This window comes from Ylistrum balloti, unplaced genomic scaffold, assembly GCF_031769215.1.
Source record: "Ylistrum balloti isolate Yb309-2 unplaced genomic scaffold, AGI_CSIRO_Ybal_v1 Utg369892, whole genome shotgun sequence".
NCBI lineage: Eukaryota > Metazoa > Mollusca > Bivalvia > Pectinida > Pectinidae > Ylistrum > Ylistrum balloti.
The window spans coordinates 710,619-728,535 of record NW_026782024.1 but is presented as its reverse complement, the minus strand read 5'-3'; the positions used below and the strand labels follow the sequence as shown (position 1 = coordinate 728,535).

At 32.2% G+C, this 17,917-nt stretch overlaps 1 protein-coding gene across 1 annotated transcript; it reads left to right on the top strand.

Moving 5' to 3' along the window:
- Positions 1–28: 28 nt before the first annotated feature.
- Positions 29–17,473, top strand: LOC132546465 (diacylglycerol O-acyltransferase 1-like). Its single transcript, XM_060210181.1, has 16 exons — positions 29–117; positions 2,206–2,293; positions 4,019–4,059; positions 6,786–6,871; positions 7,824–7,876; positions 8,643–8,745; positions 9,619–9,756; positions 10,132–10,197; positions 10,600–10,703; positions 11,185–11,223; positions 11,860–11,946; positions 12,283–12,395; positions 12,759–12,824; positions 13,191–13,278; positions 13,499–13,561; positions 14,366–17,473. The coding sequence occupies exons 1-16, from the start codon at positions 35–37 to the stop codon at positions 14,528–14,530; spliced, it is 1,383 nt and encodes a 460-aa protein (XP_060066164.1). The 5' UTR covers positions 29–34; the 3' UTR covers positions 14,531–17,473.
- The last annotated feature ends 444 nt before the right edge of the window (positions 17,474–17,917 follow it).

The following is a 17,917-nucleotide window of genomic DNA, read 5'->3' as shown; positions in this document are numbered from 1 at the left end:
TTCCGGGAACAAGATGGCAAGTACGAAGACAAGAATGCGCCGGACAATAAGTTGTAATCATGTTGAAGATATGAATAAAAATGAAGTGAAAGAAAGATCAAATCAACCAGACAAACCGTGAGTTCATTTCCATGTTTGTTTCTTTGATCTATGTATAGCAAGTATGCAGTGCAACTTGTGTTTACCGTGGGAGTTCATGCATGATCCACGTGATCAAGTGTAATGCTTAATCGTGTTTGAGAATTTTGTTTTATGCCGACGTTTCATTGGTCAACAGATTTGTTTCATGCTATCGACGTGTATATAGATGAAGCAAAGAAGGGGTCAAGGAAGTCTCAGATTGGCTCTCACGGTTGAGTGCACTGGATAGTCGACCTGAGCTTACCTGTACCCTAAATAACATGAACTGGAAGCGTGCAGTACTATTTTGCACGACCGGCTTGTTTACACAGTACAATGAGCCGTACTCATAAAAGAAAGACACTTGGCACTAACAGGGCTCAGTGTAACTTGCGACTGTATGGTTGTACAACATTCAGAATTTGTTCATAGTTGTTATGAACAAGACTGCAAATTGAATTCTGGATTTTCGTTGGATTTGCCTCAGTGGTAACCACCAACACTATCTGTAGGTTTTTGTTGTGAATATATATTCAATATGTTGATTGAAGGAGAATTAGTCGAGACTTTTACTTGTGATGATTCTCTTTCAATGAGAACAAGTTCTGAGCATTCTGTCTGCAATAACAGTAAGGCTTACCTTCGAAAATGTAAACGTAGCAATGCAAATCAAAACTTAAATAAGGAAACATATGAGCAGTCAGAACTGTCTTTTTCAAAAACTGATTCCTGTTCTGAATCAGAAGATGAAGAAGGTGATTGTTGTAGTAAATGTCAGTTAAATCAAAGAAAGATAAGACCAAGAAAAAATTCTAGTGACTCTGCATATTCAGACATTAGCACTAGCAGTGAACAGAGTGGTAAAGATGAAGGAACTTTGTATTCACCAAAGTCGAGATGGTATATGCCAATTTGGTTATCAGAAATTCTTGAGGAACCTGAATATACTATGGATTCAAAAGATAAAATCGGAAAAGATCAGTAAGTATATTTTCAATGTGTTTTTAATTTCTTTTTTGAAGAATTTCTTTTTTTTTGACCTTTTGAAATTGCCATTTTTTTTTAAAGATAAAAAAAATGAAAATTAAAATACACAAAAACTGTTCAAACAAAAGTTCTTTTGGTCTCTGTGACAATAAATATAAAATGACAATTCCTTAATTTTGTTGCTAAAGGGCAATCATTCATAACATATAAAGAAAGACTCACATTAAACTGTTAGATTGAGGCAGTTTCAACTTTCCAAGGGATTTTCCAACTTCTTTGTCCGGTATATCATGGTGTTAAGAATAGTTACAGTAAAGAATAAATATTACAGAAAAAACTGTATTGTTAGCAATGTTAACTTATCTCTAGTAATTTGTTTTGACTATGAACTTTAATTTTTGTTCAATTTTCTTTCACTTCACACATAGATGTTTCAATACATTTGACTTTTTTTTAATAGGGGAGATTGTGATATGGATTTGCAGTTGTTCATATGTTTGTCAAAAGTATTGTTTGCATAGAGATCTGTTACGTGTTTAGTTTATTTTTTTGAGACTTGATAGAATTTTTCACCATGAAATGAAGTTTTGCATTCGATGAACAACATTTTGATAGGACAATCTTTAGAAGAGTTATTGCCCTTTGTTTATTTACATCTCTGAGTTCTTAGTTGCTATGAAACTTTGTAGCTTTATTACATGAATTCTTGAACAGAATTTAGATTTGACAATTTTTGAAAGAGTTTATTGCCTTTTCGTGTTTCTTAGCATTTTAGTCTTTTGTACTTTGAATTATGTCAAACGTAATGTATTTCGCTTTAATATATTGGAGGTTTCCTACCAAAAGGCAAATGTACTGCTGATTTACATTGTTGTTATCCAGCAAAGAATGCACATGTTTGAACTATCAAGGGCCTACAAGTTTTTGTTTGAATGTAATTATATATCACTACATCGTAAAGATTTTTTTGTTCTGATTTGATCAGATATTTTCCATATCTAATTTCTGCACAATGTATGTGTCTAACAATTGAATAAATTATAAATCTAAATAAAAAGTTGACAATCTTAGGTAAGAATGTACTTGTTTACTCCACAGAATCCACAGACATGCTGATTCATTATTTAGTACAGCCAGCGGATTTACCAACTATCGGGGACTCCTCAACCTTTGTATTCTACTGCTGGTAAGTTTACATTGATTTTATTGCTGTATATATTTTGAAGACTTATTTTCTTTCTCCTTTCGAAATGTCAATATGACTTTTATTGTTAATGGAAGCATGGATGTTTGAAGTATGTCAAGTCAGTTATATTGTTATTGGAGGATAAGAAAATTCTATTCCAAGAATTCTGGTTCAGACTGTTTAATGAATAATTTACTCTTTTAGGTCAAATTTCTTGAAGTCTTATGTAGATTTTACTACAATCTCAGACTACAATTTTTGTAAAATACTTGGACAGTGATTTAGGATCAAATTTATTAGGGCGTTCAGTTTAAATTTATTAGGGCATTCAGTTACATGTTATCAAAGATAAGTATTGAAATTCTAAAGTTCAGATAGGAGTTACTTATATAATATATCTTTATATAATAACTAGTGCCAAGGTAAAGGTTATGTATATATATATAGGTTGGCACATAAACAAGTGTCTGAGCATTATCTCCACATGTGATATTTACCTGTAACGGTAGCAAGACTTTACAGCTCCAGTACTGTCAGCTTAATATTGTCATCACAAATAATGTTTAAAAACATTTGTGACATAATTATTAACTCTAAGTCAAGAACATACCTTATCTATTGTATGTTAATGAGGTTTTTACATAAAACTAAGACTGACATCAATAGAAGATTAAGTGGTGGGATTTTTGTTAACAATACTAACACTACATATCGTGCACTTTACTGAATAATCCACCAGGCCCAAATTCTTTCAAATCTTGTTGAACTTGAACTTGACATTCAACCAGTGGAGGAATAACAATTTAATGTTTATTCTCATGTACCAGCTCTGATCAAGGCTTGTGCCACGAGGAAGTGTCCTTGAGGTGTTTTACAGTCACTTAATCTAAAGCAAGACTTATACAAAACAGATACATCCCACAGAGACTATTTCATAATCCAAAATACTTTTAGTAAAATTATCTGTGATGACAATTAAATCCTTTAAAATAAGTAGTTATGATCTTATTATTGAAATTCTACCAAAACTGTTGATCTGCTTTTTTTTTTTTTATAAAATTGTCTTTACAATGTTACAACAGAACATGATAATGTATATTCTGAACTTGATTCGTCACAGTCAATTGTTTCCTAATAAACTTTATAAAGATTTGAGCGTCTTTTGATTTAATGAAGGAATTCTTGGCACACATTATGTATAGGATGACTTTATTTCCTACAGGAGGCCCATTGCATGCTATTCAAAGCAATAAGGGTAAAGTGTCTTGCCAAAGGACACAACAATCTCAGTACAGAAACTGTGTGTCTGTCTGTCTGTCTGTCTGTCTGGGGAGGAGAGGGGGGTGATGGTGTGTGTGTGTGTGTGTGTGTGTGAGAGGATGAGGGTGGATGTGGTCGTGCGTATGAGTGTATGCTACATGGATGTATTATATATTATATATGTTTATGTATATGTTCTACTTTTGTGTCTATGAGTCGTAAGGCTGGGGGCTAATAAAGAAAGAAATAATGAGACACTCCTAATGAGTAATACTTCAGTAAATTGTGATCAGTGTGGAAGGAATGTAAAGGGCCTCCCATATGTTATTGAATGAAGTAGCCACCAACTGCTGAAGGTAATGACCACGTCTTTCAAGAATAACCCACCAATCAAACAAGCATGCACATGTGTACATGAATTATATGACTGCATGAATAGTGAATATTTGTTTGTTTTCTTTACAGGTGTTGGCAAATACAAGACTGTTCTTGGAAAACATTTTAAAGTAAGATAATTCACAATCATTTGATTGGAGACAAAATTACTTTACCAAATCAACATGCATGGAGAATTGGTCTCTTTTAAAAGTTCAATGATATGATTAAATGGAAACGCCTTTCTTGCTGCATTACTTATAGCTGTGAAAACCAATATATTACTAACAGCAAGTTGTACAGTTGATTATTTTGACTGGTATACACTTTACAGGTAATTATTTTGACTGGTATATACTTTACAGGTGTATATTTTGACTGGTATATACTTTACAGGTAATTATTTTGACTGGTATATACTTTACAGGTGTTTATTTTGACTGGTATATACTTTACAGGTAATTATTTTGACTGGTATATACTTTACAGGTGTTTATTTTGACTGGTATATACTTTACAGGTAATTATTGTGACTGGTATATACTTTACAGGTGTATATTTTGACTGGTATATACTTTACAGGTAATTATTATGACTGGTATATACTTTACAAGTAATTATTGTGACTGGTATATACTTTACAGGTGATTATTTTGACTGGTATATACTTTACAGGTGTATAGTTTGACTGGTATATACTTTACAGTGTATATTTTGACTGGTATATACTTTACAGGTAATTATTTTGACTGGTATACACTTTACAGGTAATTATTGTGACTGGTATATACTTTACAGGTGTATAGTTTGACTGGTATATACTTTACAGGTGTATAGTTTGACTGGTATATACTTTACAGGTGTATATTGTGACTGGTATATACTTTACAGGTGTATAGTTTGACTGGTATATACTATACAGGTAATTATTTTGACTGGTATATACTTTACAGGTGTATAGTTTGACTGGTATATACTATACAGGTAATTATTTTGACTGGTATATACTTTACAGGTAATTATTGTGACTGGTATATACTTTACAGGTAATTATTGTGACTGTATATACTTTACAGGTGTATAGTTTGACTGGTATATACTATACAGGTAATTATTTTGACTGGTATATACTTTACAGGTGTATAGTTTGACTTGTATATACTTTACAGGTAATTATTTTGACTTGTATATACTTTACAGGTAATTATTTTGACTAGTATATACTTTACAGGTGTATAGTTTGACTGGTATATACTTTACAGGTGTATATTTTGACTGGTATATACTTTACAGGTGTATATTTTGACTGGTATATACTTTACAGGTGTATAGTTTGACTGGTATATACTTTACAGGTGTATATTTTGACTTGTATATACTTTACAGGTAATTATTTTGACTGGTATATACTTTACAGGTAATTATTGTGACTGGTATATACTTTACAGGTGTATAGTTTGACTGGTATATACTTTACAGGTGATTATTTTGACTGGTATATACTTTACAGGTGATTATTTTGACTGGTATATACTTTACAGGTGTATAGTTTGACTGGTATATACTTTACAGGTAATTATTTTGACTGGTATATACTTTACAGGTGTATATTTTGACTGGTATATACTTTACAGGTGTTTATTTTGACTGGTATATACTTTAAAGGTGTATATTTTGACTGGTATATACTTTACAGGTAATTATTTTGACTGGTATACACTTTACAGGTAATTATTTTGACTGGTATATACTACAGGTAATTATTGTGACTGGTATATACTTTACAGGTAATTATTTTGACTGGTATATACTTTACAGGTGTATAGTTTGACTGGTATATACTTTACAGGTAATTATTTTGACTGGTATATACTTTACAGGTGATTATTTTGACTGGTATATACTTTACAGGTGTATAGTTTGACTGGTATATACTTTACAGGTGTATATTTTGACTGGTATATACTTTACAGGTAATTATTTTGACTGGTATACACTTTACAGGTGTTTATTTTGACTGGTATATACTTTACAGGTGTATAGTTTGACTGGTATATACTTTACAGGTGTATAGTTTGACTGGTATATACTTTTACAGGTGATTATTTTGACTGGTATATACTCTACAGGTGTATATTTTGACTGGTATATACTTTATAGGTGTATAGTTTGACTGGTATATACTTTACAGGTGTATAGTTTGACTGGTATATACTTTACAGGTAATTATTTTGACTGGTATATACTTTACAGGTGTATAGTTTGACTGGTATATACTTTACAGGTAATTATTTTGACTGGTATATACTTTACAGGTAATTATTTTGACTGGTATATACTTTACAGGTGTACAGTTTGACTATATACTTTACAGGTAATTATTTTGACTGGTATATACTTTACAGGTGATTATTTTGACTGGTATATACTTTACAGGTGTATAGTTTGACTGGTATATACTTTACAGGTGTATATTTTGACTGGTATATATTTACAGGTAATTATTTTGACTGGTATATACTTTACAGGTGTATAGTTTGACTGGTATATACTTTACAGGTGTATATTTTGACTGGTATATACTTTACAGGTGTATAGTTTGACTGGTATATACTTTACAGGTGTATATTTTGACTGGTATATACTTTACAGGTGTATATTTTGACTGGTATATACTTTACAGGTGTATATTGTGACTGGTATATGACTGGTATATACTTTACAGGTGTATATTTTGACTGGTATATACTTTACAGGTGTATATTGTGACTGGTATATACTTTACAGGTGTATATTTTGACTAGTATATATATTTTGTATAATAATTGTAATTTGACCTGTACATCTTGGTTTACAGATATGGGATATTGATTGACCCCTTAAAGGTCATTCATTTGTTCCTGTCACAGCCCTACAGCTGGCCCAACATCTGTCTCGTCCTAGGTAGGTCAAATATAAATCATAAAATTAGTAGATGAAACTTGCTAGGGTCATTTTAGGCAGGTGAAATTGGGGTCATCAAAGTTGGCAAAACATGGGGGTAAACTTAAATAGATCAGACTGGACTCATTTTGTAATAATCTAAATACATCAAACAGTGGTCATCATAAATATGTCAATTTGTGGTAATCCTTTTTAAGTTGAACTGATGTGGTCATCTGAGGACAGTTACTTGAAGATGATCTTTAAACTCAGGTCTGTCACCTTTAGCACCTTAAATCTGAGTATGTGACATCATCTGTCTTAAACTCTAGTTTGGGACCATCATTGTCTTCATAGTCTATCTATCTTAGCATTGAAATACTTTCAGATGGCATTCATGGGCATATGAATGCTAACAGGATAAGGATAAGTTTAATGAGGCATACAGCACTTTATGTTGAATTTGCCCTTATCCTACTGGCATTCATATGCCCATGAATGGCAAATGAAATAATTTTAATGCTTATATTTATCATTTGCAATTTTTGTCTTATTATAAGGGTAGGAAACATTTACATTATTGCAACATTCCTGCCTGCACCATTACATTAGTTATTAATGAGCTGGTAATACACCACTTGCTTTGGTAAAGTTTCCTCATAGTTATGCCATACAATGGTAAATATATTCATAAGAAGTATGTTAGGTATACCGTCAAGTGGTGAGCCATATCCACACATGTACAGTATCTTTGGACTGCCTTGAAAAAAATCAAGTTATCAACACTCTAAAAAAAAGGCATGAAATGATTGTATATATGGAGAGTGGATGGATAGTCAGAAATACATGTATAATCATATGTTAACATGTTAGGGATGATATGAACAGAGACACTTAATTGTCTTGTGTATGTTGTATTCAATACAAAACAAAAAAACAAAAACATGTAATATTTAATGCTTTATTTCTTTAGGTGCTGGAGCTTTCATATTGGTAGCGTACTACACAGAACGTCTACTGGCAAAGGTAATCATATATATAGTGTGCAACTTGTGTCCTTAAGTGGTCTGTCAGGGTTACATGTCCTGATAACATTGTTTCAGTGTCTCCCTACAACCCCCCATAATACACTTGTTTACTTTTCTAACAGATAACCACATTCCAAGGTCAGATGTACATAAATAGCATGGTGTGTCCTTGACTACACCTCCTGTGTATATATTTCCGCTATTCAGCAGAAATGTGTTTGTTCTTCCTCCCGTATTAAGTCATCAAAATCACCCAGTTTAAAGTGTACTATATGACATTTTATCACTTTAGAAGAAATCTTTAAAATTTGAATAAATAATTTCCTATCCAACCATGATTTTAAATGTGTGGTAGTAGAAAATTAATTATTAGTCTTGATACAAGAGTTTGACATGGATGTAATGTCCTCAAGGATAGTCTTTTCTGGCCAATTTTGCTGAAGATAACCACGAGAATGCTAATACCATCTATCACTTCTTCTATGGATGTGATTCATATGTTAATGCTCACAATGAAAGGCTTCAGTTTTCCAATAATTCCAGAAGGCCTAAAATAGAGGTTATAAATAGTGCCTTATCCTTTTATCCAGTTGGTTTATAAAGATATGTTTTAAAGTCTGTAATGACTTGTATGTTACAACAGGTAAGAATGATCTTAACAACACAACTATGTTTTATTGGGAATGCTAAAATGAATTAGTTTGAGTGTACAACATGGTGTGTGTTACATGTGCATCAGAGAGCTTTATTTTGTATTTTTACAGGAGTATGTGTCAGAGAAGTTCGGGTTCCTTGTACACGCTATCAATTTAAGTTTGTTACTGATCATCCCAGCTGGTGTGATCCTGTATCTCCACCCATTCCCAGGTATGTACAAAATACAGACAATGGGAGGCTAATAGTAGACCCTGTGATGTAAATGTTAGACCATGGGAGGCTAATAGTAGACCTTGTGATGTGAATGTTAGACCATGGGAGGCTAATAGTAGACCTTGTGATGTGAATGTTAGACCATGGGAGGCTAATAGTAGACCTTGTGATGTGAATGTTAGACCATGGGAGGCTGATAGTAGACCTTGTGATGTGAATGTTAGACCATGGGAGGCTGATAGTAGACCTTGTGATGTGAATGTTAGACCATGGGAGGCTGATAGTAGACCTTGTGATGTGAATGTTAGACCATGGGAGGCTGATAGTAGACCTTGTGATGTGAATGTTAGACCATGGGAGGCTGTTAGTAGACCTTGTGATGTGAATGTTAGACCATGGGAGGCTAATAGTAGACCTTGTAATGTAAATGTTAGACCATGGAAGGTTAATAGATTCTGTAGAATGGTAAATTATTTGATGTCAATAGTAGACCATCTGATGTAAATGTTAGACCATGTGATGTCGATGTTAGATTATATGTTGTCACATAATATGTTAGATATAAATAGACCATTCCCAGATTTGGCTTTCACAGAAGTAGACCCTGAGACTTAGAGATTGAAATGGGATTTTTTTGTGTCAAATTTCGTAAAAAATTTAGACATCACAACAATACATCAATAGTATTTACATACATAAATTATTGATCAAAATCAACTTTGAAATTTAATTTTTGATATGTTTCTGGAGGGAAAGGGAGGAGACATAAATTTCAGCCTATTTCGCATTTCACCTGAAAATAAACATACTAACATAGCAGAACAGGTGAGAGGTATAATTACATGTAATTATTGTAATATTGTTTTGCAGCATTTTCCTGTGTAACATGTGGGGTATACACTGTGTCATTCCTCAAACTTGTGTCCTATGCCAGCGTCAATAAATGGTGCCGACAGAAGAAAGAGACTAAGAAAGTCCGACGGAGCAGGTCAATGTCAGAAAGTCCAAGTAAGTAGTCACTTAGTAACTGGCCTGTCTGTAGGGAACTTGTTAATGATCATGATCTGATACTGACTGTCTTTGGGTCGAGTTCAAAATGTGCAAAGAATGTGTTAGTTCATTTAACAATATGTCTCCTGGATTAGAATCCATGAGGAGTATAGATATAGTGTAAATTTGTGTTAACATAAATATATATAAACCTTGTACATCAATTACCGGTACCTTCTATAACCAACTCCTTCCTCCTCAACACTTCTCTTTATTTTCTTTCTCACCTAAGTTAGTTATGAACATATTTGATAAAAGTCCTGAAATACTAGTACACATACTGATCCTGTTTTAAATTAAGGTAGTTCACTAATAGTATTTTTCTTTATACAGAGAATGGTGTAAATGGACAAACAGCTAACATCGTTGTATCCTACCCAGATAACCTCACACACGGTGGTAAGTACACTCATGTCATTTCAAGTTGTAGATTTCAAAAATTGTATTTGAAAGTCTTTGACATCACAATATATGTTTAGTTTGAAGGTCACAGATATCAACTTGTTATTGTGCCATTGTAAGTGGTTAAGATGGTGAGTAGTGCAGTAATAACACATTTACCTTTCACGATGGTTACTAGGAAGCATGGGGTCACATGACCTACCACACAGGGTCTCTGGTGTCCTGCCCCTTGTACACTTCCATCTTAGCCAACAGAAGTAATTAATTAAAGTTTACATAATTTTTATTGTAAAATGAATTTAATTAAAGTTAATTAATTAATAAGTATAGTCAAGTTCAGTGTACATGTATAAAATTTGCCAGAAATACTTTCATTATTTTTTTCTATTGTTATTACAGATCTGTGGTACTTTATGGTGGCCCCTACTTTGTGTTACGAGTTAAACTTTCCTCGTTCTCTAAGGATAAGGAAACGTTTCCTCATCAAACGAATCGTGGAAATGGTAAGCATTCCATGAAATTATTAAATAAAAATACTTTCTGTATTTGTTCATAAATTCTTAATCACCTTGTCATGATTCTCTCTCTGATAGAAATGATAAATTCTAATTCGTAGTTCAATGCGTGAATGAGCACATCAAATAAAATCTATTCTTGTAAGTTGTTACGCTTATAATTCTTATGAAGAATCCTCCGATAATTTTACTGATTAAAACTTTTATGTCTTCTGTGTAATAAAATATATTAATGAACTATCAGAAATATGCAGTTTTATAACTAGACTTAATATACTCTTTATATTATTAGAAATCTGTTGAGCATTACAATTATTCTTATGGGTTACCTGGTATTCCAATATAGCTGCTCTTAGGCATATCTCAGCATGCTTTCTCGAGGAATGTTTATATTTGTATTTTTGAAACCTTTGAATGTTTTCAATTTGTATTCGCTTAATATTAAAGAATAGTTCTGTTTTACTTTCAGCTGTTTCTGTCTCAGCTGATGCTTGGTTTGATCCAACAGGTAATGCTACAGCAAAATTGATATTGGTAATCTTAACGTTAGGCTTTTTAAAAAAAGTAATTTGTTTTTGTATGTGTATATGGTATTACAAAAGTCTGGAAGAAACAGGATGTACTTTTCATTAAAATCGCGAGAGACACTGTTATAGTTTTCTCTAGCTTTAATGTTATTTTCTAGGTATGAGTTTTCACAATTTTACTGCATTGAAAGTAGCATAAGATAGAATACCCAGTATTTGGCCACCATGCACAATTTTGGCAGAGAAAAATACATCATAATTTCTGTCTCCTTCAATTGGCCAAAGTTAGTTTTTACCCCCCAGTATATTAGTAATGACCTTTTAATCTTGATACAGAATTATGTTTCTAACTATAGAGTTAAATACGGAGCTATTACCCCTATACATTACATCCCAATGTGACCCTTTGTTCTTACATCCCTATGTATACAAAGCTATAACCCTTTGTTTTTACAATCCAATATAATACATGTACAAAGTATTGTTTTTACCAACTTAAGAATTATTTCACTGTAGTGGAGATTCTTTGTCTCGCTCACAAGAAGGTTAAGATTGTATTGATGTTATGTACAGTATAGGACTTAAGTGTGTGCTTATCAGTATTACCTTTGTTTCAGTGGATTGTGCCGACTGTACAGAACTCAATGAGACCACTTCAAGATTTGGAGCTGTCTCGGGTTTTAGAAAGGCTGCTCAAACTTGCGGTATGTGAGCAAACTTTTGAAAAATTCACATACCTCAGCTTTAAACTTCTGTTTTCGTGTCAGACATCTTCCTTCTAATATCCTTGATTTCTTACAGTACATTTTACAAGATTTCATTGTAAAACAGATGACACATCAAGGGGGAAACAACAGTAACATTATAATTGCAAATAGGATTATAATAATTTTTTTTGTTTATCAATCCACAAGATACATATTAATTTTGTAGGTACATGTACTCAAAAATAGACAAAGGTTACACTGGTACTTTTATTTGGAGATACGTTTTCCCAAAAATTTAACAAGATTAGATGAGTATATTACTTTTATTTATAGGTACCTAACCATTTGATATGGTTGATATTTTTCTACTGGGGTTTTCATTCCTGTCTCAATGTATCAGCAGAGCTACTAAAATTTGGTGACCGTGAGTTTTACAAGGACTGGTGGTAAGTTCATTTAGTTTCTGTATAAAATGAAGGATGTTCAATAGGTCATCCAAGTGCTTCTCAAATCTCATATCTTAAGAATAACTGAATTTACATCTTTAACAATTATGCTAACATGTAACAAAACCTTCTGCAACATTACAAGTAGCAAAGCTATAGATATATCCAGGGTGTATTCTTGTACAATATTTAACTGGGTTTTGTATTACTTTTGGTTTACATCTATTTTACGTATGTCTGGTATTATTGAAGTCATCACAAAAAACATGTACAACATCGTGAAACTCACTACAACTTGTTTTATAAAAAAATCGGAAATCTTGATTGAATGTTTATTATTGATGTATAATGTATGTGTTACAGGAATGCAGAGTCTGTTACAGAATTCTGGCAGACCTGGAACATTCCAGTACACCGCTGGTGTGTCAGGTAAAATGTTACACCTCAAGTCAGCTTGTAAGCTTGATAGAAAATAAAAGAACTATAATATAAGGATGACTTGATAAAGTCAAATGTTACACTAGAAAAGAAATATTCCAGAGTTAGTTTAAATAGCTTGTATTTAGCGATAATCAAATGTCAAAGTATGATTTAATCTCAGTAATGCAGTAATTCAGTGTTAACCAAATTCCTGAATTTTGTCCAGCAAAAAAATCCTGTAAGAGGGGATAACTTTTGCACAATTATTGCAAATTTGGCAAAATCAATTAGAAATGAACTTTAAACTAAGTCTTCTGTCTAAACTGTGACTGCCAGACAGTTGTATATCTGTTTTTTTTTCTATTTGCTGTGCAGACATTTGTACAAGCCCCTGGTGAAGAGAGGATATTCCAAACAGCTGGCATCAGTCTTGGTATTTGCCATGTCTGCTTTTTTTCATGAGGTAAATATTAGAATTGAGTTAAAAGTGATTTTTAAAATGTTTTTCTGAAGAGTAATGTATTTTCAATTCCAATATCACTTCATCAGTACTTGTGATCTAATATAATTAATGATAAATGAAAATGTTTTGAAATTTTTAAACCTTATGTTGTATTTGTCAATTGAAAAAAAGACATGAATTATTGTATTATGTTAATACTATGTTGATATCTTCCCAACAGTACCTTGTAAGTGTGCCCCTCAGAATGTTCAGGGTCTGGGCTTTTCTTGCCATGTTGGGACAGGTAAGTCAGAAATCATTACTATACATATGTAAAAAAAATCTCTATTTAATTAAATAGTGAACTTCTACAACATCATACAGAAAATGGTGAAACTTTATAAAATTTTGATTTGGTTATGATGATTGAATATTAAAGACATACCAGACAGTATTACTTTACTGTAAAATCATATATTTTTGTGGGACTCAAATTTTGTGGTTTCGAAAATTATGTTTTTGTTGGCACTTAATTTTGTGGATAAACCATGCTAACAAAATCCAATAGTTCTATAATCCATGTCATTGTTTATCTGTTTATCATTTCATGGACATATAAATTTGTTGACGCAGTGTACTTTTAAAATCAACAAAATAAATCCACCATGCAAATTAATTATTTTACAGTAGCAACTTTTATAGTATTTTAGATCTTCTATATAGATATCAATCACTTAGCATTTTATAGAAGATGGGGATTATTAACATGGTATTGTGTTACATGTATGTCAGTATTGTCCCTATAATGTTCCTATCCAATTCAATGTCATTACTCTAGTGACTTTATTTCAGGACAGTAATCAATTGAAATATTGTACAAGTTTCTGTAGTTATCCAGCATCACAGCTAAGCTTTTACTACATAGTTTTAGGTACACAAAATAAAAACTTATATAAAGATTTGATATGAGACTACCTTAAATATGGGGTTATGTTTTCAGATTTGATAATCAATGACTTCAGTAATATATACTGGATGACACTAGTTTTAGTGATATAGGAGACATTTAATTTTTTTGCCAATTTCTAGGTCATTGTTTATTTTCCAGGTTCCTTTGGCGCAGTTTGTACAGAAATACATCCATGGAAAATATGCCAACATGGTGGTGTGGCTCTCCCTCATCCTCGGTCAACCTATTGCCATCTTCTGCTATGTCCATGATTATTATATGATCAACTTTGCCCCGTTGGCAAACCAGACAAACACAATGTAACTTTGTCATCCATTTTTATAAAGATGTTTTGATGTCAAAATACAAAGCAAATGATTTAATTATCTGTGTGTAAGTTGAAGCTGACTGTGTGTGATCTAATTACTGCTATACTTGTTAAGTGTGTGAGATAATTGTTACATAACTTTACATGTATGTTTAATGTATAAGATAACTGCTGATCTCATACTACAGTGTTTAGAGTTATCAGCATGGCATAGACATTGAAAACATCAAGTCACATGTAGATATTGAGTGGAACTCACTGATAGTTTGTAAGAACATTTTTGTGTGATTTTCTTGCCAAGAATGAACTAGTTCCTATTCTGTTGTATATAGTTGGATGATCACATTGAAACCCCCGCCCCCGCCCCCCCTCCCCCCCCCAAAAAAAAAAATTACAAAACTAAAACTAAAAATTATCTAATGCAGTCAATCTTGAATTAAGACTTGCTTAAAACAGCATGTACTTCCTGTAAACTGTGATCTTGGTTTAGGACTGACAACTTTGAATAGTTAACACCTGTACAGACAGGACACTGTTAACATATGTTGATTTTCATAGTTGGAGATCGTTAATTTCTACTATTGTATGCTTTTAACACAAAATTCATCAAAATGCAGTACGAAATACATGACAGAAATGTCACGTCTTTGATGGAAATTCTTCAGCTTAAAATAAATACAGCTTTAAGCTTAAAACAATATGGAATGTTTCCCTGTGGCTGACTTCACTGGTAAACCATTAGACCAAAGAACATTCTACTAGTCATCCTAAAATCATGTCATGAACTTAGAGGATAGATATGTGTATCATTTCAGATTGATGATTTCAAAAATCATTACTGAAAATTTACAGGAGTGAACATTGTCCCTCTGTACCTTGTAATAACTGCTTAGTGTATAAGTACTCTGTAATGTTGCACAAAACAATGCAAAAGACCAAATATCACAAAAGAGAAGGAAAATAAAGATAAATGGAAAAATATCATAAAGAGAAGGTAGTAAAAATTTTATTCAAATGTAAAAACATTGCAAAAAAGTTGAGTTTCATTGAAGTCAGGAAATGTAGGATTTATGAAATAGAAACCATCTTTTGGTAACAAAATTTATCTAAAGGAATTTTTAAACTATTGATCAGCAATTTGGCCTTAAACATAATAAGTTATCTCCTCCCAAAATGTCTTGCGATCACAATCAAGGACAGGAGGAAGTGATACGATAATCAAGTGCTCAGGTATATCAACAGATGACTTAAGTCTCTACTTTCATTGTTTAATTATTTTTGTATGTATTTTAAAAATGCATGCTGTATGTAATATTATAGACTATATAAAATTATTTGTTGTAATTTACAATTTACAATGTAATTCAGTTTTCAGATTTTTTCTATCTACATGTGTGTAATTTTGTTCTATGTTTTTGCTGGTGTTTGTACCAGAAATCCTGGGACGTACTGCTGTAAACTGTGCTATTACCTGTTAGAGGGTGGTCAACACGTTAGTGTGCCACTTCCCAAATATCAAGTTTGCCACTTCCCAAATATCAATCAATGGACTGCAAAAGTTGGTTGAATACACATTGTATAGTTAACATTTTGTTTTGTAGAGTTTAAATATTTAAAAAAGAAAATGTAGATAAAAAGAGTAAGCAGAGTCAATACCATATTGTTGTACATGTAGTTTGTGTTATATCAGAAGAACAGTACCATATTGTTGTACATGTAGTTTGTGTTATATCAGAAGAACAGTACCATATTGTTGTACATGTAGTTTGTGTTATATCATAAGAACAGTACCATATTGTTGTACATGTAGTTTGTGTTATATCATAAGACCAGTACCATATTGTTGTACATGTAGTTTGTGTTATATCAGAAGAACAGTACCATATTGTTGTACATGTAGTTTGTGTTATATCATAAGAAGTACCATATTGTTGAATTCTTGTACATGTTATACAGTCAGATTGGTACCATATTGTTGAATTCTTGTACATGTTATACAGTCAGATTGGTACCATATTGTTGACTACATGTTGCATTTGGTATGGAGGTTATTGGTTTTCATAAAGGCTGCTACTTTTAGATGAAACTTTTCACAACCTTGCAAAAATTTCAAAATTATACAGGAAAACTTGTGAAAATTCCATTGGCATAATCATATTTAGAGAGTTTATTTAATACTTATGATCATGACAATAACTTGCTTAGTATAGAGTAACTTTGAACAAATGTCATCATTACCTGGTTATCAAACTTGAGTTGATGATTTTTTGTTTCGCTAATAATTATCCTATGATATAATAATTAGACATAGCCATGCCTACTTAGAACTTGACATGTATAAATACTTGATGCTCATTTGTTGATATAAATATCTGTGATATGAATGTCTTACTCATAACATCTACCAGTTCTTATAATTTTGTTTGTCAGTAAACATTTGTAGATAATGAAGATAATTTGAGCGATATCTATTGTAATATAAATGTACTTAAAACCTGACAATATTACTGGTTCAGTTTGGAGTTGACACAGAGCTAGTCTCTATCATAATATATTTCTACATTCCCTTTTACTATTTGCTGTAGGAAGTTGTAATTAGTATGAAGTGTTGTAATATTATCTGCATTATACTTGAGGTTTTATAAAACCCTGGTATTCATTGTATAGATATCAATTCAGCTTCAACTGTACATACCAATGTATACATTATAAGAACAAGCTGAGAAATTGTGGTACAAAGGTGCTATTTTTATAGTTGTAATGCTATTCTACTCAAATTTTGTTTTGAAAAAGTAAAATTATTTTGTCGCTTGATACATAAATGGATTCGCAAATACTGTTTGGTATTTCGTACACAACACGTGGCTAGAGCAGGCTTCTGTTAGCTGTGTGGTGATATGGATCATTTCTTTTCAATAAAGTGATATCTGCTAAACCAGTCTACAGGTGTGGTTATTTTAATGTCAATTGAACTGTTGGTCACTTACAACTGCTAGAGGTACAATTTTGAATGGTGTTTCATCTTTTTATGAAACAAGAGGGCCATGGCCCTTAATGGTCATCTGACAATCATTGGATAGATAGACCACATAATTTAATGATGGTGGTCTAGCTGCTGTAATGAATTCAAATTTTGAACATCCCTAAAAAGGATCCAGAAACTCGTAAATGGTAGGTTTCGTTGGTGAAAAATCGTTGTGAAATCATGTTGCATATCTTATGGTGTGAATGAAAGTAGAGAAGTAGTTAAGACTATTTGTTCAATATGTGGAATGTCGGATTTTGGACCAAAAAAAAAAAAAAAATGATCAGGACAATCTCGGGATCACTTCATGCACGTTTAATATCACACTATCACTACCTAATAATGTTTGACCAAATTT

Excerpts from the sequence above, each read along its gene's own strand:
- LOC132546465 (XM_060210181.1), top strand. The coding sequence starts at position 35 with ATGCGCCGGACAATAAGTTGTAATCATGTTGAAGATATGAATAAAAAT. Across the intron at positions 7,877-8,642 it reads CAGAACGTCTACTGGCAAAG|GAGTATGTGTCAGAGAAGTT; the intron begins GTAATCATATAT and ends GTATTTTTACAG. Across the intron at positions 12,396-12,758 it reads GAGTTTTACAAGGACTGGTG|GAATGCAGAGTCTGTTACAG; the intron begins GTAAGTTCATTT and ends TATGTGTTACAG.